Below are 24,829 nucleotides of genomic sequence, written 5' to 3' on the forward strand. Positions count from 1 at the left end.
TGTGTACATTAATTTTGTATCCTGAAACTTTGCTGAATTTATTTATCAGCTTTAGGAGCATTTTGGAGGAGTCTTTAGGGTTTTCTAGGTATATTATCATATCACCAGCAAATAGTGACAGTTTGACTTCCTCTTTACCGATTTGGATGACCTTTATTTCCTTCTCTTGTCTGATTGCCCTGGCTAGGACTTCCAGGACTGTGTTGAAGACTAGTGGTGAGAGTGGGCATCCTTGTCTTGTTCCAGTTCTTAGAGGGAATTCTTTCAACTTTTCCCCATTCGGTATTATGTTGCCTGTGGGTTTATCACAGATGGCTTTTATTACATTGAGGCATGTCCCTTTTATGCCAATTTTGCTGAGGATTTAAATCATAAAGGATGCTGGATTTTTTCAGATACTTTTTCTGCATCTATTGAGATGATCATGAGATTTTTGTTTCTAATTCTGTTTATGTGGTGTACCACATTTATTGACTTGCATATATTAAACCATCCCTGCATCTTTGGTATGAAACCTACTTGATCATGGTGGATTATCTTTTTGATATGCTGTTGGATTTGGTTAGCTAGTATTTTGTTAAGGATTTTTGCATCTATGTTCGTCAGGGATATGGCTCTGTAGTTTTCTTTTTTGGTTATGTCCTTTCCTGGTTTTGTATTAGGGTGATAAAGGCTTCATAGAATGATTTAGGGAGGATTTCCTCTATCTTGTGGAATAGTGTCAACAGGATTAATACCAATTCTTCTTTGAATGTCTGGTAGAATTCAGCTGTGAATCCTTCTGGTCCTGGGCTGTTTTTTGTTGTTAATTTTTTAAATTACCATTTCAGTCTTGCTATTTGTTATTGGCCTGTTCAGGGTATCTAATTCTTCCTGATTTATGCTAGCAGGGTTGTATCTTTCCAGGAATTTATCCATCTCCTCTAGGTTTTCTAGTTTATGCATGTAAAGGTGTTCATAGTAACCTTGAATGATCTTTTGTATTTCTGAGGTGTCAGTTGTAATATCTCCTGTTTCATTTCTAATTGAGCTTATTTGGATCTTCTCTCTTCTTTTCTTGGTTAATCTTGCTAATGGTCTATCAATTTTTTTATCTTTTCAAAGAACCAGCTTTTTGCTTCATTTCTCTTTTGTATTTTGTTGTTGTTGTCATTTCAATTTCACTTAATTCTGCTCCGATCTTGGTTATTTCCTTTCTTCTGCTGGGTTTGGGTTTGGTTTGTTCATGTTTCTCTAGTTCCTTGAGGTGTGATCTTAGATTGTCTATTTGTGCTCTTTCAGACGTTTTGACATAGGCATTTAAGACTATGAACTTTCCTCTTAGCACTGCCTTTTTTGAATCCCAGAAGTTTTGATAGGTTTTGTCACTAATATTGTTCAGTTCAAAGAATTTCTAAATTTCTATCTTGATTTCATTGTTGACCTAATGATTATTCAGGACCTAATGATTATTCAGGAGCAGGTTATTTAATTTCCATGTATTTGCATGGTTTTGAAGGTTCTTTTTGGAGTTGATTTACAGTTTTATTCCACTGTAGTCTGACAGAGTACTTGATATAACTTCAATTAAATTTATTGAGACTTGTTTTGTGGCCTATCATATGGTCTATCTTGGAGAAAGTTCCATGTGCTGATGAATAGAATGTATATTCAGTGGTTGTGGGGTAGAATGTTCTGTAAATATCTAAGTTCACTTGTTCCAAGGCATAGTTTAAATCTATTGTTTCTTTGTTGACTCTCTGTCTTGATGACCTGTCTAGTGCTGTCAGTGGAGTAGTGAAGTCTTCGACTATTATTGCATTGCTGTCTATCTAATTACTTAGGTCTAGTAGTAATTGTTTATAAATTTGGGAGCTCCAGTGTTAAGTGCATATATATGTAGGACTGTGATATTTTCCTGTTGGACCAGGCCTTTTAACATTATATAATGTCCCTCTTTGTCTTTTTTAAATGCTGTTGCTTTAAAGATTGTTTTGTCTGATATAAGAATAGCTACTCCTGCTCGCTTTTGGTGCCCATTTACATGGAATATCTTTTTCCACCCCTTTACCTTAAGTTTATGTGAGTCCTTATATATTAGGTGAATCTCCTGAAGGCAGCAAATACTTGGTTGGTGAATTCTTAATCCTTCTGCAATTCTGTATCTTTTAAGTGGAGCATTTAAGTCATTTACATTCAACATTAGTATTGAGATGTGAGGTACTACTATTCCATTCATCCTGCTATTTGTTGCCTGTATACCCTGGGTTTTTTATTTTTTTATTTTTGTTTTATAGGTCCTGTGAGATTTATGCTTTAAGGAGGTTCTGTTTTGATGTGTTTCCAGTATTTGTTTCAAGATTATGAGCTCCTTTTAGCAGTTCTTGTAGTGCTGGCTTGGTAGTGCTGAATTCTCTCAACATTTGTTTGTCTGAAAAAGACTGTTCTTTCTTTCATTGATGAGGCTTAGTTTTGCTGGATACAAAAATCTTGGCTGATAATTGTTTTGTTTAAGGAGGCTGATGTTAGGGCCACAGTGCTTCTGGCTTGCAGGGTTTCTGCTGAGAAATATGCTATGAATCTGATAGGTTTTCCTTTACAGGTTACCAATTCTTTCCTTTGTCTTGACTTTAGATAACCTGATGACAATTTGCCTAGGCAATAATCTTTTTGCGATGAATTTCCCAGGTTTTCTTTGAGCTTCTTGTATTTGTATGTCTAGGTCTCTAGCAAGTTTTCCTTGATTATTCACCCTGAATATGTTTTCCATACTTTTAGATTTCTCTTCTTCCTCAGGAACACCAATTATTCTTAGGTTTGGTCACTTAACATAATCCCACATTTCTTGGAGATTTTGTTCATTCTTTAATTCTTTTTTTCTTTGTCTTTGTTGGATTGGGTTAATTCAAAAACCTTGTCTTAGAGCTCTGAAGTTCTTTCTTCTGCTTGTTTGGTTCAATTGCTGAGACTTTCTAGAACATTTTGCATTTCTTTGTGTCCTTTATTTCCTGAAATTGTGATTGTCTTTGATTTATGCTGTCTATTTCACTGAAGTTTTCTCACCTTGTTTCTTTTATCATTTTTTTTATTTCCTTAAATTAGACTTCGCGTTTCTCTTGTGCCTCCTTGATTCGCTTAATAATCAACCTTCTGAACTCTTTTTTAGGTAAATCAGGGATTTCTTCTTGTTTTGGATCCATTGCTGGTGAGCTAGTGTGATTTTTGAGGGGTGCTAAAGAAACATGTTTTGTCATATTACCAGAATTGTTTTTCTGGTTCTTTCTCATTTGGGTAGGCTATGTCAGAGGGAAGATCTGGGGCTCAAGGCTACTATTCAGATTCAGTTGTCTCATGGATTGTTCCCTTGATGTAGTTACTCCCTCTTTTCCTAGGGATGTGGCTCCCTGAAAGCCCAGATGTAGTGATTGTTACTGCTCTTCTGGATCTAGCCACCCAGCAGGGCTACCAGGCTTCAGGCTGGTACTGGGGGCTGTCTGTACAGAGTCCTTTGATGTGAACTGTCTTCAGATCTCTGTCATGGGTATGAGCACCTGCTCCAGTGGAGGTGGCAGGGGAGTGAAAAGGACTCTGTGAGGGTCCTAGTTTTGGTTGTTTAATGCACTGTTTTTGTGATCTCCTGCCAGGAGGTGGCACTTTCAAGACGGCATCAGCTGTAGTGTGTAGGGAGGATCACGAGGTGAGTGGGGCCTTAGAACTCCCAAGAGAATATGCCCTTTGTCTTCAGTTACCAGGGTGGGTAGGGAAGGACCATCAGATGGGGGCAGGGTTAGGCATGTCTGAGCTCAGGCTCTCCTTGGGAGGGGCTTGCTGTGGCTGCTGTGTTGGCTGGAGGTGTGGTTTCCAGGTCAATGGAGTTATGTTCCCAGAAGGATTATGGCTGCCTCTGTTGTGTCATGCAGGTTGTCAGGGATGTGGGGGAGAGCCATTAGTTACAGGCCTCACCCAGTTCCCAAGCAACCCAAAAGGCTAGCTCACTCCCAACATGTCCACCACCCCCAGCAGCACCGAGTTTGTTTCCAGGCAGTGGGTGAGCAGGGCTGAGAATTTGCCCCTGGCTACCACCTATCCCCTGAGAAAGCAAGCAGGCCCTTTGTGCCTCTCCATCTGTTGAGTCTGCACACCGAATTCACACCCCCACCCCATGTTCTGGCCAAGAGACTTCACATTCAGTTGGAATTATCACAAAGTTCAGCTGGAGGTTTCCTTTTCCCTGTGGTCTTTTCTCAGTTCCTCTGGCAGCCCTCCCCAAAGACCTCTGTGAGACAAGGCAGAAATGGCTTCCCAGGGTACCTAGAGAGCCCAGAGGGCTTTTCCTGCTGCTTCCTCTACCCCCGTATTTCTCTAGGCTCTCTAATATGACCCAGCTCCAGGTAAGGTGTAGACCTGTAGGTTCCCCAGTGAAGGTGTGTGTCCAGGGGCAATGATCCCCCTTGGACACTGTGAATGTCCACAGCTTGGACACTCACAGTGTTTGGGGGTGTCTTCTGGGTCCTGCAGGAGCAATCCGCTTCCATCAGAGGGTCTGTGGATTCTCTCGGCTTTCCTGGTATATTCCTACAATAGTTCTGGAGCAAAAGTTCATGATGTGGGTCTCCACATGCTACTCTCCTGTCTGAGTGGGAGCTGCAATCTAGTCCTGCCTCCTATTCCGTTGCCCACTTTTTAATGGGGTTGCTTATGTTTTTTCTTGTCAGTTTGTTTAAGTTCCTTGTAGACTCTGGATATTAGACCTTTGTCAGATGGATAGATTGCAAAAATTTTCTCCCATTCTGTAGGTTGTCTGTTCACTTCGATGATAGTTTCTTTTGTTGTGTAGAAGCTCTTTAGTTTAATTAGCTCCCATTTGTCAATTTTTGCTTTTGTTGAAATTGCTTTTGGTGTTTTCATCATGAAATCGTTGCTCATGCCTATGTCCTGAATGATATTGCCTAGATTTTCTTTTTTTTTTTTTTTTTAAATTTATGAAGTATTTATTGATCATTCTTGGGTGTTTCTCGGAGAGGGGGATATGGGAGGGTCATAGGATAATAGTGGAGAGAAGGTCAGGAGATAAACACATGAACAAAGGTCTCTCGTTTTCCTAGGCAGAGGACCCTGCGGCCTTCTGCAGTGTTTGTGCCCCTGGGTACTTGAGATTAGGGAGTGGTGATGACTCTTAAAGAGCATGCTGCCTTCAAGCATCTGTTTAACAAAGCACATCTTGCACCGCCCTTAATCCATTTAACCCTGAGTTGACACAGCATATGTTTCAGAGAGCATGGGGCTGGGGGAAAGGCCATAGATCAACAGCATCCCAAGGCAGAAGAATTTCTCCTAGTCAGAACAAAATGGAGTCTCCTATGCCCACCCCTTTCTACACAGACACAGCAACAAAAATATGGAACGCTTCACGAATTTGCGTGTCATCCTTGAGCAGGGGCCATGCTAATCTTCTCTGTATCGTTCCAATTTTAGTATAGGTGCTGCCGAAGCGAGCACGATATTGCCTAGATTTTCTTGTAGGGTCTTTATAGCTTTGGGTTTTACATTTAAGTCTTTAATCCATCTGAGTTAATTCTTGTATAAGGTGTAAAAAAGTGGTCTAGTTTCAATTTTCTGCGTATGGCTGGCCAGTTCTCCCAGCACCATTTATTAATTAGGAAATCCTTTCTCCATTGCTTGTTTTTGTCAGGTTTATCAAAGAGCAGATGGTTGTAGATGTGCGGTCTTATTTCTGAGTTCTCTATTCTGTTCCATTGGTCTATGTGTCTGTTTTGGTACCAGTATCATACTGTTTACAGTTGGTTACTGTAGCCTTTTAGTATAGTTTGAGGTTGGGTAGCATGATGCCTCCAGCTTTGTTCTTTTTGCTTCAGACTATCTTGGCTGTCTGGGCTCTTTTTTGGTTCCATATGAATTTTAAAATGGTTTTTTCTAATTCTGTGAAGATTGTCAATAAAGGAAGTGAAGGACTTCTTCAAGGAGAACTATAAACCACTGCTTAAGGAAATCAGAGAGGACACAAACAAATGGAAAAACATTCCATGTTCATGGATAGGAAGAATCAATATTGTGAAAATGACCACACTGACCGAAGTAATTTACAGATACAATTGATTTTTAAATACCGATTTCATATCCTATAACATTGCTGAACTGATTTATTAATTCTAGTAATTTTTTGTGCATTCCATAGAGTTTTCTATGTATAAGATCATGTCATCTACAAATAGAGATAATTTTAATTCTTTCTTTCCAATCTAGATACTACTTACTTCTTCTCTTTTTTTTTTTTGGGCCCTGGCTAGAACCTCCAGAACAGTAATGAATTGAAGTGGTAATAGTGAACATTTGTGTCTTATTCCAAATCTTAGGAAGCATTCAGTCTATAACATTTAAGTAGGATGTTATCTATGGGCTTTTTATAGATGCCCTTTACCAGCTTAACAAAATTTACTTCCATTCCCAGTTTATTGATTATTTTTATATGAAAATATATTGAATTTTGTCAAAACTTTTTTGTGTCTGTTGAGATGATCATGTGTTTTTTTGTTCTTTATTCTATTAATATGGCATTATATTTATTAGTTTTTGGATGTTAAACTGATATTAAATGCCCGGTATAAATCCCACTTGGTCATAGTGTATAATTCTTTATATATTTGCTGGATTTAGTTTTCTAGTATTTTGTTGAGAATTTTTGCATGTATAATGATAAAATTAGTCTATAGTTTTCTTGTGATATCTTTATCTGGTTTGGATATCAGCGTAATAATGAAACGAGATGAAAAGTATTATTTCATCTTTATTATTTAGAAGGGTTTGCAAAGAATTATTATTAATTATTCTTTTACTAGTTGATAGAATTCACTAGGAAAGCCATCTGGGCTTTTCTGAGAGGAAATTTAAAAAATTACTAATTTAGTGTCTTTACCTGTTATAGGTCTATATAGATTTTCTGTTTATTCTTGAGTCAGTTTCATTAGTTTTTCTTTCCAGATATATGTCCATTTCTTCTAAATTCTCAAATTAGTTGGCACACAATTACTTATAATATTTCTTTATAATCCTTTTCATTTTTGAAAGGTTAGCATGATGTTCCCACTTGTTTAAATGTATATGTTGGATATGGTATGGTAAAGCTGGTGTGACCACAAGAGGAAATGAGAACTGGTCTTGAAGGGAAGAAGGTTATTACACTCCCAGGGAGGGAGTGACTGCATAGGTTGCAGAGCTACACAGGAATATAACCACTAGTGTGGTCAACAAAATGGGTGGAGGAGAGAGAGAGAGAGAGAGAGAGAGATAAAGTGACAGAGAGAGTGAGTGAGAAAGCACTTGTGGGCCAAAACCTTTATTGGAGTAATCTGGGGTATGGTTGAGATTTATCAAAACCAGGGAATTTCACTGGGTGGTTTGAAAGGAAGCCAAGCACATGAAGAAAGGAGAATAGAGTATAGCAGTTGGGTTTGTTTTCAAAGAGCATCAGTGGGTGTGAGTTCACAATTAGAGCAGTGAGGAAAATGTTGAAGCACCAAAGTTTGAACTCAAAATGGAGGGGTTTTCAAACACATTACTTTAATTCCTGATTATAGTAATTTGAACCTAAGGTCAGCAGTAATGTCTCTACTCTCATGCTTGATTGTAGTAATTTGAGTTTTCCCTCATTTTCTTGGTTAGTCTAGCTAAAAGTTTGTTAATTTTATTTTTTCATAGAACTTTTAGTTTTGTCGACTTTGTCTATCATTTTCTATTCTTTTTAAAACTTATATCCTTCTAATCTTTATAGTTTGTTCCATTTTCTTCGGGTTTGGTTTACTCTTCTTTTTCTAGTTTTTAAGGTAGGAGGTGGTTAGGTTTTCATTTGAAATCTTTCTTCATTCTTAATATAGGTGTTTACAGCTATAAGTTTGCCTCTGAGCATGGCTTTAGCTGCATCCCCTATATTTTGGTATGATATATTTTTGTTTTTACTTATATCAAGATATTTCCTTATTCATTTGTGGTCAGAGAGCATACTTTGTATGTCATATGACTTTAATACTTTTAACTTTCTTTTTTTTTTTTTTTTTCTGAGATGGAGTCACACTCTGTTGCCCAGGCTAGAGTGCAGGATCTCGGCTCACTGCAACCTCCACTTCCTGGGTTCAAGCTATTCTCCTGCCTCAGCCTCCCAAGTAGCTGGTACTACAGGCATGCACCACCATGCCTGGCTAGTTTTTGTATTTTTAGTAGAGACAGTAAACCCTACTGGCCATGTTGGCCAGGCTGGTCTCAAAATCTTGACCTCAGGTGATCCACCCACCTCAGCCTCCCAAAGTGCTGGGATTACAAGCATGAGCCACTGCACCTGGCCTTAACTTTCTTAAAACTTGTTATGACATAAAATATAGTCTGTGCTGGAGAATGTTCCATGTGGACTTAAAAAGAATATGTATTCTGCTATTTTTGGGTACAGTGTTCCATGGAGGTCTATTAGGTCTGGTTGTTTTATAGTGTTGTTCAAGTCCTTTATTGCATTGTTTATTTCTTCTTTCAATTCTGTCAGTTTCACATATTTTGCAGCTTTGTTGTTAGATGCAAATAATATATATATATATATTCATTTTAAACAAGAAGCTTATTTAAACGACAAGATGCTTGACTCGAAGGGAAAACTAATTAGGATTCTTTTTTTTAAGAGTAATTTATCCCTGCCTAAAGACAGACTGACCTACATGTAACAGCTACATGCAAAAAGTTATAAAATTGTCTTTGGTTTTACAATGACATATGAAAAATATTAAAATTCTCCAACTGAGCAAGGTATGCAGGAATTTGTATGCTTTTTTGTTGTTAAAACAGTGAGAGCAAAATAACTTACTGGAATATAAAGATAAGAGCTGAATGAGCATGCCGCTAATGGAGAAAGGGGGTATTTTCACAGAATCAGTATTTTTCCCCATCCTGTCTCCACTTGATGTCAACCAAAATATACCACTGGCTGTTTAATTTAAAAAATACAATATGCCTGTGCACATATACCAGCTACTTTATGTATAATAAAGGAATGGAGAAGGGGGAAATGAAAGAATAGAGAAAACTATACTGTAGTAGTCAGGATGTGGTGGAACCAAATTGCAGTTTTCTAACTGAGAATGTCATCTTGGTCTGTAAAGAACAGAGTTCTGGAGGAAAGAAGTAGGCTACCTTCTCAGTAGACACTCCCGTCTGCTGTTGGAACACATCAATTGTACCTTCGTCCTCCATTTCCAACTGCGCAGTTGTGTGTGTCTCATTGATTGGTTGCCAGTCAAATTGGAATCTGATCCACCTCATTGACAATCCCTGTCATTCACAATAGGCGTTCATTAGTTTACTAAGTGGCGTATGCCTCTTAATCTTAAACTGCACCACAGAATCATCCTGTCCCACCACCTTCAAATTAATATGATTGTTGTTCTCAGTCTTAACTCCTTCGTTGGAATTTTCGTTGGCCATGACGAGCGCCAGAGTCTCCTCAGCTTAAAAGAGGTACCAGGTCCACACTGAGTGAGCATAGCAGTGGCAGCCATATGTGTTTATAATGGTTATTATTTACTGATAGACTGACCCTTTTATTATTATAAAATGTCTTTCATTTCTAATAGCCTTTTCTGTTTTAATGTCTATTTAGTTTGATCCTAATATAACCACTCCACCTCTCTCATGAATGTTGTTAGCACATTATTTGTCCATCCTTTCATTTTAACCCTTGTGTATCACTGAATCTAAAATGTTTCTCTTGTAGATAGCATATCCTTTGTTCTTCTTTTAAAATTCAGTCTGATAATCTCTGTTTTGATTGGCTAATTTAATCCATTCATATTCTACTCTGCTTCTCTTGGAGTGACATACCTGCCCTACAAGAGTAGCATTTGGTCTTCTGGGCTTGTCCCTCCTGGTGTGGAATCTCTGCCCTATCAGCAAGTTTTGATGGAATCAATCAGAGCCTCAGTATTGTCAGCCTGCTGTGCCTGGGGTAGACGTTTAGACATTCTGCCCCGCGTGGAAGAGCCGGTGGGGGAATGGAACTTCATCCTTTGAGCCATGCCTGCCTGAAAGTCCAGGGAGCATGAGAAATGCCAGTTGCCTACCCCTCTCAAAATGAAACTGTAAACCTAAATGGAAAGCCAGGTAGAGAGAGAGCACCTGTCTTGTCTGCACCTGCCCAGGGCAGAACACATGTAGTCAAGTTACACAGAACTGGGGTGGGTGAGCAGCTTAAATGCTTCAGACTCTGGCTGTTCTTACTGAGATTTCATAGATTTCTTAAATGAATATTTCTCCATTTGCTAAATGCCCTTAGAACAATTTGTAGACATTTTAGGTAATTGTTTAAAAAATAATTTTTCACTAGTTAAGTGGTTTATTTTTTTTTCTGGGGAGAGAGTTACTATACTCTTTATGCTGCCATTCTAGAATTACACCCCTAAAGACAACACTGAACTATTTAGGATAAAGCATTTTTTTTTTCAATTGCCTGCCCTTGTGAGCTAAAAATTACAATTTTTATTCAATGTAAAGTTCTAGCTCAAGTATCTTTATTTGTGACAAATGATACTGAGTCCCTTGATGTTATTAAATATTTGGAATTCTACATTTTTGTTATAACTTCTTGATTCAGAGAAGAAAGTAAGTTATATGGCTGCAGTTCTTGTTCCATGAATATTTAGCTCGACGATTTGTGAGTTTTTATTAACAAAATGCCTTTGGACCAATAGTCCTGTAATAAATTTAAATGCTCAATTTAGTCTTAGAGAAAAAATTGTTATTTTGTATTTGTTCCCTAAAGGGAAATTTAGTCTAGCTAGAGTATATCGGGGGTTTTATGACAAGACAACAAAGCTGTGTAGCTCCTTAAATACTTAATCATGTGTGTATTCTAGTCAAATAATTTAAGATGTTTGTGTTTGCTGGATAATTTACCTAATATTTTTATCCCCGCTGTTAATGGTAAACCAATAACTGAAAGAAACCAAGGCTAGAAGCCAAGGTACCTTTATACTGTGCTATATTCTTTGATCTTTGCTGAAATTGAGTGGGGCAGGGATATATTTTTCCCTTGGTCCTTTAAAGATTATTTATAAAAATTGTTAGTATCTTTCATATATCTAACATACACACTGGATGTGTGTATTTCCCATATAATCTCTGAATCATTGAAACTTATGGATAATCCATTTAAACTACACTTACTAAGTAAGTGGTCTGCTGAAACACATTCATGTGGGCCATAGCTTTTAAGCAGGTTTTAGTTTAATCATTTAGGCTCATAAGAAGCCAGCTAATTACTCCTTCCCTTTCCTCCATAAACCAACAAGCTTACTGAAGACTTACTATGGGTTATACTCCAAGTGGGATCGTAGGGATACATAGAAAGATTAAGCTGAGCTTTGCCTGCAGGGATAATTGTCCCAGGCAGGCTAAGTTGCATGTGTTAAATTATTAAGTAAAGAAAAGTTTGTTGTTGTGTTTCTGATTTTCTCTTTCTTTTCTACGGGGTTACCTCTTTCTTTTATCAAGTATTATCTGCCCTCTTTTCTTGCTCTTCTTTTCATGCTTTCAAACACTGATTTAGAAAGGCATGTTCACTACATGAATCTAAGTTGATGCCTGTCTTCTGAAGGAATCTGTGGGGCCAGGAATTATGGTTGTACCGGCAGTGCCCTATGCAAGAGCACCTGGCCAGGGGGCAACTGGCTGGGCTGAATCCAGGCTACTCTCCATTTGCCAAATCCTGAGTCTCTGTGGATGTTTTAAGGAAATAGGGGTGCCATTTATAACTTCTGTGCCTCACGGAGTGCCTTTGACTAATTCTTGTGAAGGTGCTGTATGCGCAAGCTGACATCCTGAATATCTTAGTTTTAAGAAAAGGCTCTGTCCTTTATTATGGGGTTTTAAAAAGTCAGGGAGAAGATAGACTATTTGGGGATTCAAGGGCCATCCTTGTGATTATAAACTCCTAGAATGAAGCTTGATGTCTACTGTACTTCTAGGTAAAGCAGATTTAATGTCTACCACTTCTATATCCTATATATTTGTGAGATAATGAGACTAGCTCCTCCCATATTAGTTAAGAGGTAAGACTAAAAACCAGTAATAGGCTTTTTAAGTTAAGGTTTCCGTTATAGATATTCCTGAAAGAGAAAAGACAATGAATTAAATAGTCGTAAAAAACCGTAACTTAGGTGGGTGCTTAATGTCAGTGATCTTGGCCACGAAAGGGACAGGGGAACCCAGCCTTGGGACAATGGAAAGAATGAAGCCAGGTACAGATGATCACTCATCAAAACAGAGGACATGGAGTTCAAATTTTAGATTAAAAGTATGCAAACTTTTAATCTAAGGTTTGAATGTTTGTACCCTCCAAAATCATGTTGAAATTTAATTGCCATTATAATAGTATTAAGAGGGAGACCTTAAAGAGGTGACCAGGCCATGAGGACTCCTCTCTCATGGGATGAATCCCATTATGAGGGTGAATTAGATCCCCTGTTGTCTCTTTGCCCTTCTGCCCTCTGCCGTGGGACGATGCAGCAAGAAAGCCCTCGCCAAATGCCAGTGCCTGGATTTTGGACTTCCAAGCCTCCAGAACTGTAAGAAAATATAGTTCTGTTCTTTATCAATTACCCGTCTCAGGTATTCTGCTGTAGAAGCACAAAATGGGGCATGACATCAACTTAAGTATCCTGCTGGAACCTGAATGAAGAGGCATAGTGATCTAAATCATAGTCAGACTTCCCCGCAAGGTAGGTCTAAACCATTCAAATTTGAGGTGAAATTAGAATTGGAGAAAACTACTGTGGAACCAGAAACACACATGGCAAACTAGGGTCTTTGATGGAAACTTGGAATCTTGGAATGGGAGCCTGCCTTTTAACTTAAGGAGAAAGGAAAAAGACAAGAAGAGAACTTGTGCTATTTCCAGAGTCAGAGGCAAAGCCTGGGTAGAGGGGTTGAGGGATAAACATGGTGTTGGGAATGACCATACAAACAGTGCCCCTGCCCCCAGCACACACATGGGCAGTGCCTCCTAGTTGGCTTAGCATTCCCTTGGGAACCCATGGCCAGAGAGTGTCAGTGTGTTTCAGGTCCAAGATTTTCTCCTTCCCACCTGTGTCTTGATGCCAGAAAAGATACTGAGAGAGAGAGAGAGAGTGAGAGAGAAAGAGAAAGAGAAAGAGAACACACTACCATTGATTCTGCTTGAGTTTTGGTGGAAAATTTACATATGACTAGCAGCAGCAACATTTTGAGAGAGCCAATTAATCTTGTAGCCTTGTAATATTTAGTAGGATTTATTTGGTCTCTTAATTCTACAACTTTTGAAGGAGTTTGAAGATGTTTGCTTGGCTTCTATTTTGTTGGAGAGAGCATACTATGTATGCAAATTGAAACTAATGTCATAGAAAGATCTTTCTAATTAGAATGTTAAAAAATAATTTATTAATGGCTAGGTGTTACAAAGTTATATGTTTGCATTCAACAAGAGTGGCAGGCACTTAGCCACTAATGATCAAATTGTAAAAAACCTGGAGAATCATTTCTTCGCTTTCTCCCTATGTTATGAGCCTTCCTATTTGTTATAATAATTAAAATAGTTAACAATGACTCTAAAATATTTGTATTTTAAATTTTATTTACAAAGCAATGACTTCATTTTTGAGTGATTTTTAATTTATACAAAAGAGAAAAGAGGTTGATATTGCTGTGAGTGCCAACAATGCATTGAACTATGATTTAAGTTCACTCAACCTCATGATATACCTAGGGCATATATAGTATAACATTAAAGTTGAGACTTTCTCATTGGCAAAACTGTCCTAAGTGCTTTCACATGTAGAGTATTTTCTGAGTGTGTGTGTGTGTGTGTGTGTTAGGATATTTCTTAGGTTTTGGATAGTTGTCATGATTAGCATGTGGTTTTAGAAATTGCCATTGCCCCCACTGCCCCCCACTGATATAAGAAATCTTCATGGAAAAAGTGGACTTTCCAGAGCTTTTAGGACAGAAAAAAACAAGCCAGGAAAAGGAATATCTTCCAGGTTTAGGACTATATTTGTCTATTATAATGGGGTTATGATATCTTCTTTCCCAAGCTTGACTCTTTAGCAGACTTATCTAGAGAACTTGTTAAAAAGCAGATGCCTGCACCTAACCCTTGGGAGTCTGTTATGTATGCCTATGGTGGGGTCAGGCATTTTTTATAAGTGCCTCAGAAAACCCTGATATACATACCATATTTGCAAGTAAACCACTGTGTTATTCCATTTGCATTCTGTAAAGGAATACCTGGGGCTGGGTAATTTATAAAGAAAAGAGGTTTATGTGGCTCATAGTTCTTCAGGCTGTACACAAAGCCTAGTGTCTACATCTGCTTCTGGTGATGGCCTCAGGAAACTTGCAATTGTGGCAGAAGGGGAAGGGGAACCAGGGCATCACATGGTAAGAGAGGGAGCAAGAGAGACACCAGGCTCTTTTCAACAACCAGATCTCACATGAAGTCACAGAGTGGGAATTCACTCATTACCACGAGGATGACACCAAGCCATTCATAAAGGATCCACCCCTATGACCCAACACCTCCTACTAGGCCCCATGGCCAACATTGGGGATCACATTTCAACATGAGATTTGGAGGGGACCAAACATCCAAACTATATCAACCACATGTATTCTGTTACAGTAATTTTCTTTTCTTTTTTTTTTCTTGTTTGAGACAGAGTCTCGCTCTGTCACCCAGGCTGGAGTGCAGTGGCACGATCTCAGCTCACTGCAAGCTCCACCTCCTGGGTTCAGCCATTCTCCTGCCTCAGCCTCTCCAAGTAGCTGGGACTATAGGCGCCCGCCACCACGCCTAGCAAAGTTTTTATATTTTTAGTACAGACGGGGTTTCACCGTGGTCTCGATCTCCTGACCTTATGATCCGCCCGCCTTGGCCTCCCAAAGTGCTGGGATTACAAGTGTGAGCCACCACGCCCAGCCCTGTTACAGTAATTTTTAAAGAGCCACTGAACACTTTTATTATGAAAATTCATGAGTCTACTGATTTTTTTTTTATACTGGATTGTTTTCTTTCATTGTAAATTGCAAAGGACAGTGAAGCTTGGTGTAACTTATTAGAGTTTAAAGTAGAAATTAATAATTCTGCTTCACAACACAATTTATAAATTCCACAATAGACTAAATACTTTAATAAGTGTTAACAGATTTTGTTGACTGAAACTTAGGTATGCTATAACATGGTTCGATAACTATGGTAGGATTCTGGTTGGATCAATACAGCCTAGAGTGCCCCTCATGTGCTGACTCAACCCTGTACTAAAAAGATTTTTGGGTCCTAGGAAAAATGATCTCAAAGAATGAACCTACTCAAGAAAGTGTAATTGAGAGTTTTGGATTATATTCATCGATTTTGGAAACTTGGCTTTTGTTAGAGTAAAATCAGTTTTAAGTATTTTTAAAAAAGGATTATGAAGGATTTGCATTTGTTTAATATGAACTAAAATTCTGCAAGTTGCCTGAAATGTTACCATTATAGATTTAATTCTTTAATAAGTGGCCTGTGGTATGTCTGTCACAGTAAAAATGCTATTTGGTGTCATTGGTCTATTATACTTTAGAGACCAATATTTCAAGGTAGTGAAAAGGCTACCACAGTTGAAATGGTAAGATTTGCTTGTATTAACTTTGTGATCTTGGCCAAGGCATCTGGCCTCTCTGAGCTCAATGTAGAGTCAGAACTAAAGAGTTTTACAATATCTGTTCTCAATGTTCCCCCCTGCTCCATCCTAACAAAAAAGTGAATCCATTATTAGACATCAGAAGTGGAACATTTCTCAGGAATGTAGCTACCTAGTTTTTCTCTAGAGCTGGACCTTGATGGGCTGCAACACTGGATTGGTAAATTTGGAGTAAGCAGTGTTGCCTGTGTCAAGACTTACGTTCTCTTCTTCTCTAATGTCTCATCATCTTTTTCCTTTCTTCTTATCTTTTCCCCTAGTCCTGTTGTGCAGCTCAGGGCTAGGCATTGTGAGATTCCCATGGCACCTGGATCACCCTTGAAGTGGATATAGTGATAGCTGTTTTCTTCTATCAAAATTGGCTGCCACATTTATGTGTTGGTTTTATTCTCATCTATGCCAATCTCTGAGAAACATTTGAACTGTCATTTTTTATTAAGAATATAGTTCTCCTGCTTAGCAATTAATATTTAGGGTAAAAAAATCCCCCAAGTTGGAAGAGAATGAAAAGACACAGTTGCAGAAATGAATATGGCATTGTGAACCCCCAAAATCTGAGACAGGTCTCAGTTAATGTAGAAAGTTCATTTTGCCAAGGTTTAGGACCGATGCCCATGACACAGCCTCAGGAGGTTCTGAAGACATGAGCCCAAGGTGGTCAGAGCACAGTTTGGTTTTACACATTTTAGGGAGACATGAGACATCAATCAACATATCTAAGATGAACATTGGTTCGGTCTGGAAAGGCAGGACAACTCTAAGCAGGGAGGGGGCTTCCAGGTTATAGGTAGGTGAGAGACAAAGGGTTGCATTCTTTTTGAGTTTGTGATTCACCTTTCCAAAAAAGGCAATCATATATGCATTTATCTCAGTGAGCAGAGGGATGACTTTGAATAGAGTGGGAGGCAGGTTTGCCCTAAGCAGTTCCCAGCTTGACTTTTCCCTTTAGTTTAGTGATCTTGGGTCCTAAAGATTTATTTTCCCTTCACAACATGAATGGGAGAGAGTGAGAAGTCTGGCCTTATTGAAGGAGGTAGGACTAAATTCTAGGGGCCTCTAAAGCCAGTTTAAGGCCAGGTGCAGTGACTCACGCCTGTAATCCATGCACTTTGGGAGGCCAAGGTGGGCAGATCACTTCAGGTAGGAGTTCGAAACCAGCCTGGCCAACATGGTGAAACCCCATCTCTACTAAAAATTAGCTGGGTTTGGTGGTACATGCCTGGAATCTTAGCTACTCGAGAGGCTGAGGCACGAGAATTGTTTGAACCTGAAGGGCGGAGGTTGCAGTGAGCCGAGATCGTGCCACTGCACTCCAGCCTGGGTGAGAGAGTGAGCAAGACTCTGTCTCTGAGAAAAAAAAAAAAAAAAAAAGCCAGTTTAAATTGGAAGGGAAAGGGATCATGGAGTCAGGCACACTCCAAGATGGAGACTGGAGTGCAGGAATTTTAGTAGGAAGTGTTTTCTGGACTGGCACCTGTGGAAAGCAGGATTGAACAGAGGTAAACATGGCATTGATTCAGTCTCAAAAAGGCCTCAGCTGGCTCCACTGGGAGCCCAGAAGCTGGGTGAGATTTTAGGGTCATCCCATGGCTGATGGGACCTGGCCTTTTTATCCCATATTGGACAATCTTAGGTATTGGCTTCCCTTGGCCCTTGATGGCATGACAGGTTATCTTCATGGGGGGAATCTGCAGAAAGCAACATCTTAGGCATGTTGGCCAGAATGGTCTCAGCAGCTGAGGAAAAATCCTTCAGCCCTGGGGAGAATCTGGATGGCACATCATGACCTTCATTTTGGGAGGTCATTGCTGTTTCCTGTGCAGTCTATTGTTAGTGGCAAAATGGTTATTTGGAAGTGGTTAGGTACTGTTGAAAGAATAACTGACTAGTCTTTTAAGCTGTAAGATAGGAAGCAAACTCATAGGCTGTAAGGTTTACAGTACAACTCTCTGGAGGGGTGAATGGCATAAATACAAATCATTATTGTACCTAATAGCATTTGCTTCCATACATTTTGCACTTGAATGGCACTGTAGCAATGTTTAAGCATGCCTGATTGCTTCACATTCTTGCAACCACTGCTGCTGGTAGGCTGTGTTTCATTACCATTCTGCTGGCTGTCAGCATATTCCTGATACAATTAGAGGCATGTAATTCCCAGAACAAATGAGCTATTTCGAATATTGTGAGATGTGTAATTCAATATTATCTGAGCCTGTAGAATAATTGAGTTTAGAGAAACAAATATGCAGGAGTTTGGGGTGAACAACCTGTCAGATGAATGACCTGCCAGTCCCCTTGCCTTCTGATGCAATCATGGGTGGGGACGTGGCATATAAGGAGAGGGACTATTAAAACACAACAGACACCTGCTGTTCTTTTGATGCCATGTTAATGCTGTACTTGCCTATTAAGAACTAGGATTTCATTTCTCCCTTGCAACTTTGGACAGTATAATTCAAATAAGTGAGAACTGTAAATGTAAACTCTGACTTGAATAAAGAACTTTTTGGTAAATAAATTATTTTGTTCTCCTATTTTCCTGTGACATAGATTCATCCAGAACTGAAAATTATTCACGTTTTTTTCAAGAATACACACATGGCTTTGAACCTTTAGTTTCTATATTTAAATTGAACTAATCAAACTGCTTTTACTTTTCTTCAAGTTGTCTGCTAATACAGGGGATGTATGTAATTGCTGGTAGAGATATGTAATAACAGAGCCAATCCCCTATAGGGGATATACAGCTGGAAGGGGACTTGAGAACCCAAACCTCTACTGAACAAAGAGAAGGCCTTTTATGTAAGGTTGCATCAATCTGCAGAGCTCATACTACACCCGGGCTTCCCAATATCCCATTACCTGTAACCACCCAATGAATTCATTTGGCCCACTGCCCGGATAGAGCCAACTTATCAAGACAGAGGATTGCAATAGAGAAAGAATTTAATTCACACAGAGCCGGCTGAATCGGAGGCTGGAGTTTTATTACTCAAATCAGTCTCCAAGAAAATTTGGAAGCTAGGGTTTTCAAAGGGTAGTTTGGCAGGCTAGGGAATAGATGCTGCTGATTGGTTGGGGGTGCAATCATAGGATTGTGGAAAATGGTCCTCTTGTGGGCTCAGTCTTCTTCTGGGTGGAACCATCTGTCATCAGAAATGCAAAAACTTGAAAAGACACCTCAAAAGGCCAATCTCAGCTTCTACAAGTGTGATGTTATTTGCAGGAGTAATTGGGGAACTTGCAAACACTGTGACCTCTAGAATAATGGCTGGATATCATTTATGTCGACACCTTACCAGAATTCAGGCTCCTTATCCTCCAAACCTGGTGCTCTGTCCTCAGTTTGACAAACATGGTTTAGTTTGGAGGAAGGGCTATTATCACTTAAACTATAGGCTAAATGTCTCCTGAAGTTAGCTTGGCTCAAGGCCAGGAAGGATTAAGGGCAGTTTGGAGGTTAAAGACAAGATGGGGACTGGTCAGATCAGATCGTTTTCACTGTTATCATTTTCTCACTGTTATAATTTTTGCAAAGGTGATTTCACACTGATCCTGCTGAGCTGCATATGGTCACCCAAGGTCACTTTGTATGGGGCCTGGTGAGAGATGCCTGTTGCAGCTGTACCCTTCCTGGGGTCAAGGGCAAATGCCTCCGTGTTCCTCTGATCTTGTCTTACCTCTTCCATTTCCCCATTCTTGATTTCTTACCCACAACCTGTTTCATTTTTCCTCAATGGGTTCATCTATTAAGGACCCCAATTCATAACTTATTTAATTGTGTGTACCTGTTTATTTAGTTTGCAGATAGCACAATACACTATATGGTGAGTTCTAACATGTTCTGGAAGCCTGAAAACTATCTCTCTGTAATACTGGTGTTTCTTTAAAGCCTTTCTGCCTTGGATTGTCCCCACCTCATCTCTGAGGTGGCAGAGGTAGAACATTCCTGCTTAGAGCTCCCAAGATGGTGGCAAGCCTCGTGTCCTCTGACCTGGGGTTCTTGGCCTCACGGATTCCAAGGAATGAAACCTTGGGCCATGGGGTGAGTGTTATAGCTCTATTAGAAGCCGTGGGTCACGGAAGAGAACCGTGGAACCCAGCGACTAGTGTTCAGCTCAGTTAGGACAAACCTGGGAACTTAGCCATGCAGTAACAATGGCGAGCCTTTAGCCCGATTGAGAGCAGCAATGGGCGCCTCGCTGGATGGGGAGCACAGCGGACACCCTGCCAAATCCAGAGGGGTGGAAGTCAGTGGTGCGTCTGTGACCACAGCAAACAGCAGTGGTGGACGGCAAGCGAAAGCTCAGCTCGAGCCATAACAAACACGGACCAGAAGAGTGTGCAGTTGTAAGATTTAATAGAGTGAAAACAGAGCTCCCATACAATGGGAGGGGACCCAAAGGGGGTTGCCGCTCCCTGCTCGAATGCCTGGGTTTATATCCTGATCATCGTCCCTTCCCCTGTGCTCTCGGGCAATATATGATTTGACTATTTCTTTACCTCCTGCTTTAGCCTAATTTGTATTTTAGTGAGCCCTCTGTACTACCTGATTGGTTGGGTGTGAGCTGAGTTACAAGCCCCATGTTTAAAGGTTGGTGTGGTCACCTTCCCCAGCTAGGCTTAGGAATTCTTAGTCGGCCTAGGAAATCCAGCTAGTCCTATCCCTCAAGGGTACCAAATTAGAAAGAATTAAGCAACAGAAATCTCCCAAGCATAGGGGAATGGTTGACACATGGTACATCTATACAATGGAATATTTTAAAGCCATTAACTAAATTGCCAAACAAGTACTTACTGACTATAATGATTTTGGGAAATGCTCACGATAAACCATTCAGGGATAAGCAGAAAGTACTGTTGTGGAATTTCAGTAAATTTCAGACTGATGCAGTCTTAGGCAAAAGTCCTTCTCTTTGTTCAGTAGGGGTTTGGGTTCTCAAGTCCTCTTCCAGTTGTGTATGGGGTATCTTAGTATTCATGGTTCCAGCTCTTCATGAGTAATGCCGAGGGTCCAGCCGTGTTGTAATGTTACTAAGGGAGATACCAGAATCCGCACCCTCTGAGTCTATTCCACAGAGAAGGGTGGTCACTTAGGGGAAGCCAGCGGCCACTGTGTCTGGACATTCCCACGGGCACACAGTTTGTTGTTTTCTACTTTCACGTGCTCACTCACTGACTTAGTGATCAATTCCATTTCTGTAGAAAATGTGCCCCTCCCACCCAAGGGCATCAACGGCTAGTGCAGCTGATAAAAATGAAACCGTTAAAAAAGCCAATGGTTCTTAGAAGATTTAACTCACACTTCAAAATTGCAGAATGCCAAACTCAGTAATGACTTTAAATTGTGATGTGACTGAGGCTGCCATACATTTTGTTCTTGTATGTACACAAGAACAAGCCATTTGAGAAATTGCTGTGAGTATTCTAGGCAGTGCAAAGATTGTTCAAGTGAAAATCAATTTTGATGAGAGCTGAAAAAGGTGGTTAACTGGCAGTTCAGAGATGTACACAAAAGCAAGTTCCTCTCACATGAAATATGAATGACTTGGTAGAACCCCAGGAGTTTGTGCAAACAATCCTCTGACCCTACAGTTGAAGAAGTCATTGATATTACTGTTCAACCCATCACCTATCATAGGCAAGTAGGAGGAGAGGCTGTTCCCATCCATGGAGACGTATTTCCTCCAGAGCAGAAGGGCTGCTGGAGGAGCCTGGGAGGACGTGCTTTCAGGATATACCAAACCTTGTGAGGTAGGAGGCAGAACTCAACTCCAGAGGTGGGGATTGCACAAAGGACCACATTGAGGACTAGCTAAAACAGGTCCAGGGCAGAAGCTCCTCCCCATAAGACACGCCCACCAGTGTGCTATGTCGGTGTACCATTGCCATGGCAACACCCAGAAATTACCATTCCTTTCCATGGCAACTACCTGACAACCTGCAAGTTACCACCTGTATTAGTCCATTTTCACGCTGCTGATAAAGGCATATCCAAGACTGGGAAGAAAAAGAGGTTTAATTGAACTTACAGTTCCACATGGCTGGGGAGGCCTCAGAATCATGGTGGAAGGTGAAAGGCACTTCTTACCTGGCAGCGGCAAGAGAAAATAAGGAAGATGCAAAAGCAGAAACTCCTGATAAAACCATCAGATCTCGTGAGACTTATTCACTACCATGAGAACAGTATGGGGGAAATGGCCCCCATGATTCAAATTATCTCCCACCAGATCCCTCCCATAACACGTGGGAATTATAGGAGGAAAATTCAAGATGAGATTTGGGTGAGGACACAGAGCCAAACCATATCACCACCCTCATTGTAGAAATTTCTGCATAAACCGCCCCTTAATTTGCATGTAATTAAAAGTGGGTATAAATATGAGTGCAGAATTGCCTCTGAGCTGCTACTCTGGGCTCCCTGCCTATGGGGCAGCCCTACTCTGCAAGGAGCAGTACCTCTGCTGCTGTACACTGCTGCTTCAATAAAAGTTGCTGCCTAACACCACCAGCTTGCCCTTGAATTCTTTCCTGGATGAAGCCAAGAATCCTCCCTGCTATACCTTAGTTTTGAGGCTTGCCCATTCTGCATCGCTTGCACAGTATTCAAAGAAAAGCCTCCACCAACGAGGCTTAAACGCAGCCAAGGCCAGGTGCCCTTCCAGTTTTGAGCAACAAGGCAGGCTCCATGACTGAGGAGCTACTTTTTAAATGAAGTCCAAAATGTTAAGCAGAAAGATTAAAACATTTCTGACTGGTTTTGTAAGTCTGTTTTGTCAGAGTGCTGTTTATGGATTTGGGGACAGGTGAATTGTATTTAATGATATGAATAAGATTTTAATGTTCATGGGAGATTTGTCAATGTTCAATTTATCTGTGATTTGTCTGTGTCAAACACATAGACAAATACATAGAAGAACGAAGGGGAAGTGAGGGTGGGAAAAGGAAGGGAAATAAAGAAGGAAAGTCACAAAGACCTGATTGTGAGAGAGTTTTGCTTGTGCTCCTGGGAAAGCATCAGGCATTAGACTAGCCTCCCCGTTTGCTCTAAGGCTGGACACAATCTATAAAACAACTGTTTTCAAATGTTTGCAGCACTGGCCTGCAATCTAAGAAAGAAGGAAGAACCAAGGCGAACCCTGCATTCACCTTGCTCTCTGACTAGAAGCCGTTTCTGTAGGGGAGAGAAAACAATGTCTTTTCTTTCCTTTTTTAGGTTCTTAGTTGAAACACTTTCCTGAAAACAAAAGTCAGATTAACACAATAAAAACAAGCACAAGTTTGTACCCAGCACATGGGAGAGGCCTCAGTTCAAAAGTATTTCTCCCTTAAGGCCTAGGGGCTTTGCTTAAGGAGTATTGTAACAAACAGTCGTAAATCCTACACAGTGACAAGACAAAGGAGAGGGCAGCTCCAGTCTTTTAAAAGGAGGGAACCTGTGGGAAGGCAGCGCAGTCTGCCTCCAGATTTCCCTGGTGCTGACTGGGGCCCTCTCTGGGCTGATGAGCAGGTGCTGTCCCCAGGAAGGAAGGAAGGATGGATGTCCTGGTGTACGGCAAAGAGGGGCAGAAGCGGAGAGCTCCCTATGTTTTCAGTGTCTTTCACTTAGCAATTCTCAATACTTTGGGGAGAACTATTTTGGTTTCCTTCATTTCTAAGCCATGATGCGGGGAAAGGGAGGCAAACTGAGCACATCTGTCTTGCTGAACTAGGGACAGAGATGGGGGTTGGGGGCTGCTGGGGGTTGGGGGCTGCTGAGGGTTGATGGATTTTGCAGGGTAGAGTGCTGGAGAGGAGGGATCTACATAGAAAAAAGAGCTCCACAAATCTGCAAAGCGGTTCTCTTGTCTGAATACTAAGCTGTATTTTCACTAGGTGAGATTCAATGTGACCAAGAAATGAACCACCCCTAGGGAGCTGTGGGCTCCACAGAGCTCCTGGCTCTTTCACAGGCTGAGAAGGTATTGAAGTTTGACTATCCGAGGCAGAGTTACCATGTTGAGCTCTCTGGGCCCTCCACGGTCACCTCTAGAATGCCATGATTTGGGAGCAGGCCTTAATTAGCCCTACAGTAATGGCTACTACAGAACACGGTTTCTCAGCCTTGCATTATTAAGATTCTGGGCCTGACAATCCTTTGTTGGAGAGGGGTCTGTACCATGCAATATAGAATATTTAGCAGCATCCCTGGTCTCTATCCACTGTATGCCACTAGCAGGCTCCAGTTGTGAAAATTAAAAAAAGAATTGATCCCCAGTTAGAACCACTGCTATAGATTCTTCATAACAAAACTCATAATAAATTTCAAAAAGACAAGGATGATTTGCAAGTAAATTAACTGTGGCAAAGCAAATCTTGATATTCTTGAAAGAAAGATAACAAAATCCATACTGCAAACAAGGCTGAATTCATAATGTTCAGCATGCAAACCACAAGTGAATACTGTGTGTGTGATACAGATTGCTTGATAAAGATGTTACATCCCTAGTTGCTGTGATTGCTTTTGGCAGGCAGCCTTCAGTTGTTAGGCTCCTTAAGAGTTTGCCTTAGTAAAAAGAGTTGCCTTGTCTCAGGCCACACCTCCTTACTGGAGTAGCCTAACCTCACCCAATGACTGACTGACAGAGGAGTATAAAGGCCTGATTTCCTTGCTTTAAGCTGGGAAATCTCTGCCAAGCCACACTGACTCCAGAGCTTATGGTGGGGTCAACTGGTGCTTTCTTTGGGACTATACTACAGTTTAATTTCTCCTTCTATCCATTCTTACTTTCTTTCCCTTCTTTCTGCAGGTGTTGGTTCTAAAGTTCTCCCTAACAAATATGCTACATTTAATCTCCATCTCAGATTCGTATTTCAGGGGAATTCAATGTGCAACACAAGAAAAAAGTCATTAGATGTGTGAAAAAGCAGCAGGAACCTGTAACCAAGAATCAAGAGAAAAATTAATCAGTAGAACAGAAACAGAAATGACAGATCTGATGTAATTAGAGGAAACATACTTCAAAACAGCAGTCATAAATATGCTCACGGATTTAAAGGAAACCAGAAGTATAATGAGGAAAGATCTTAATAGAGAAATAAAA

The 24,829-nt window shown here is 40.3% G+C and overlaps 2 protein-coding genes and 1 non-coding gene across 3 annotated transcripts in view; 1 reads left to right on the forward strand and 2 right to left on the reverse strand.

The window, feature by feature from the left end:
* ACTR3B (actin related protein 3B) overlaps positions 1 to 24,829 on the forward strand; it is a 1,031,695-nt gene that overhangs the window by 394,560 nt on the left and 612,306 nt on the right. The window lies entirely within an intron of this gene.
* Positions 3,442 to 9,459, reverse strand: LOC100455165 (small ubiquitin-related modifier 2). Its single transcript, XM_002818705.3, has 4 exons — positions 9,314 to 9,459; positions 9,169 to 9,241; positions 4,467 to 4,554; positions 3,442 to 3,530 (listed from the first exon to the last, which is right to left on the reverse strand). The coding sequence occupies exons 1-4, from the start codon at positions 9,457 to 9,459 to the stop codon at positions 3,442 to 3,444; spliced, it is 396 nt and encodes a 131-aa protein (XP_002818751.3).
* Positions 5,372 to 5,478, reverse strand: LOC129060766 (U6 spliceosomal RNA). Its single transcript, XR_008527644.1, has one exon. It is a non-coding gene; the product is annotated as a U6 spliceosomal RNA (small nuclear RNA).

This window comes from Pongo abelii, chromosome 6 (genome assembly GCF_028885655.2).
Source record: "Pongo abelii isolate AG06213 chromosome 6, NHGRI_mPonAbe1-v2.0_pri, whole genome shotgun sequence".
NCBI lineage: Eukaryota > Metazoa > Chordata > Mammalia > Primates > Hominidae > Pongo > Pongo abelii.

Coding starts and splice junctions, on each gene's coding strand:
- LOC100455165 (XM_002818705.3), bottom strand. CDS start 9,459: ATGGCCAACGAAAATTCCAACGAAGGAGTTAAGACTGAGAACAACAAT. Junction 4,555..9,168: donor CGGGAGTGTCTACTGAGAAG/GTAGCCTACTTC, acceptor GAACTATTGTAG/GAATATACCAGGAAAGCCGA. Junction 3,531..4,466: donor AGAAGACACCCCCAAACACT/GTGAGTGTCCAA, acceptor CCACTGGAGCAG/GTGCTCATACCCATGACAGA.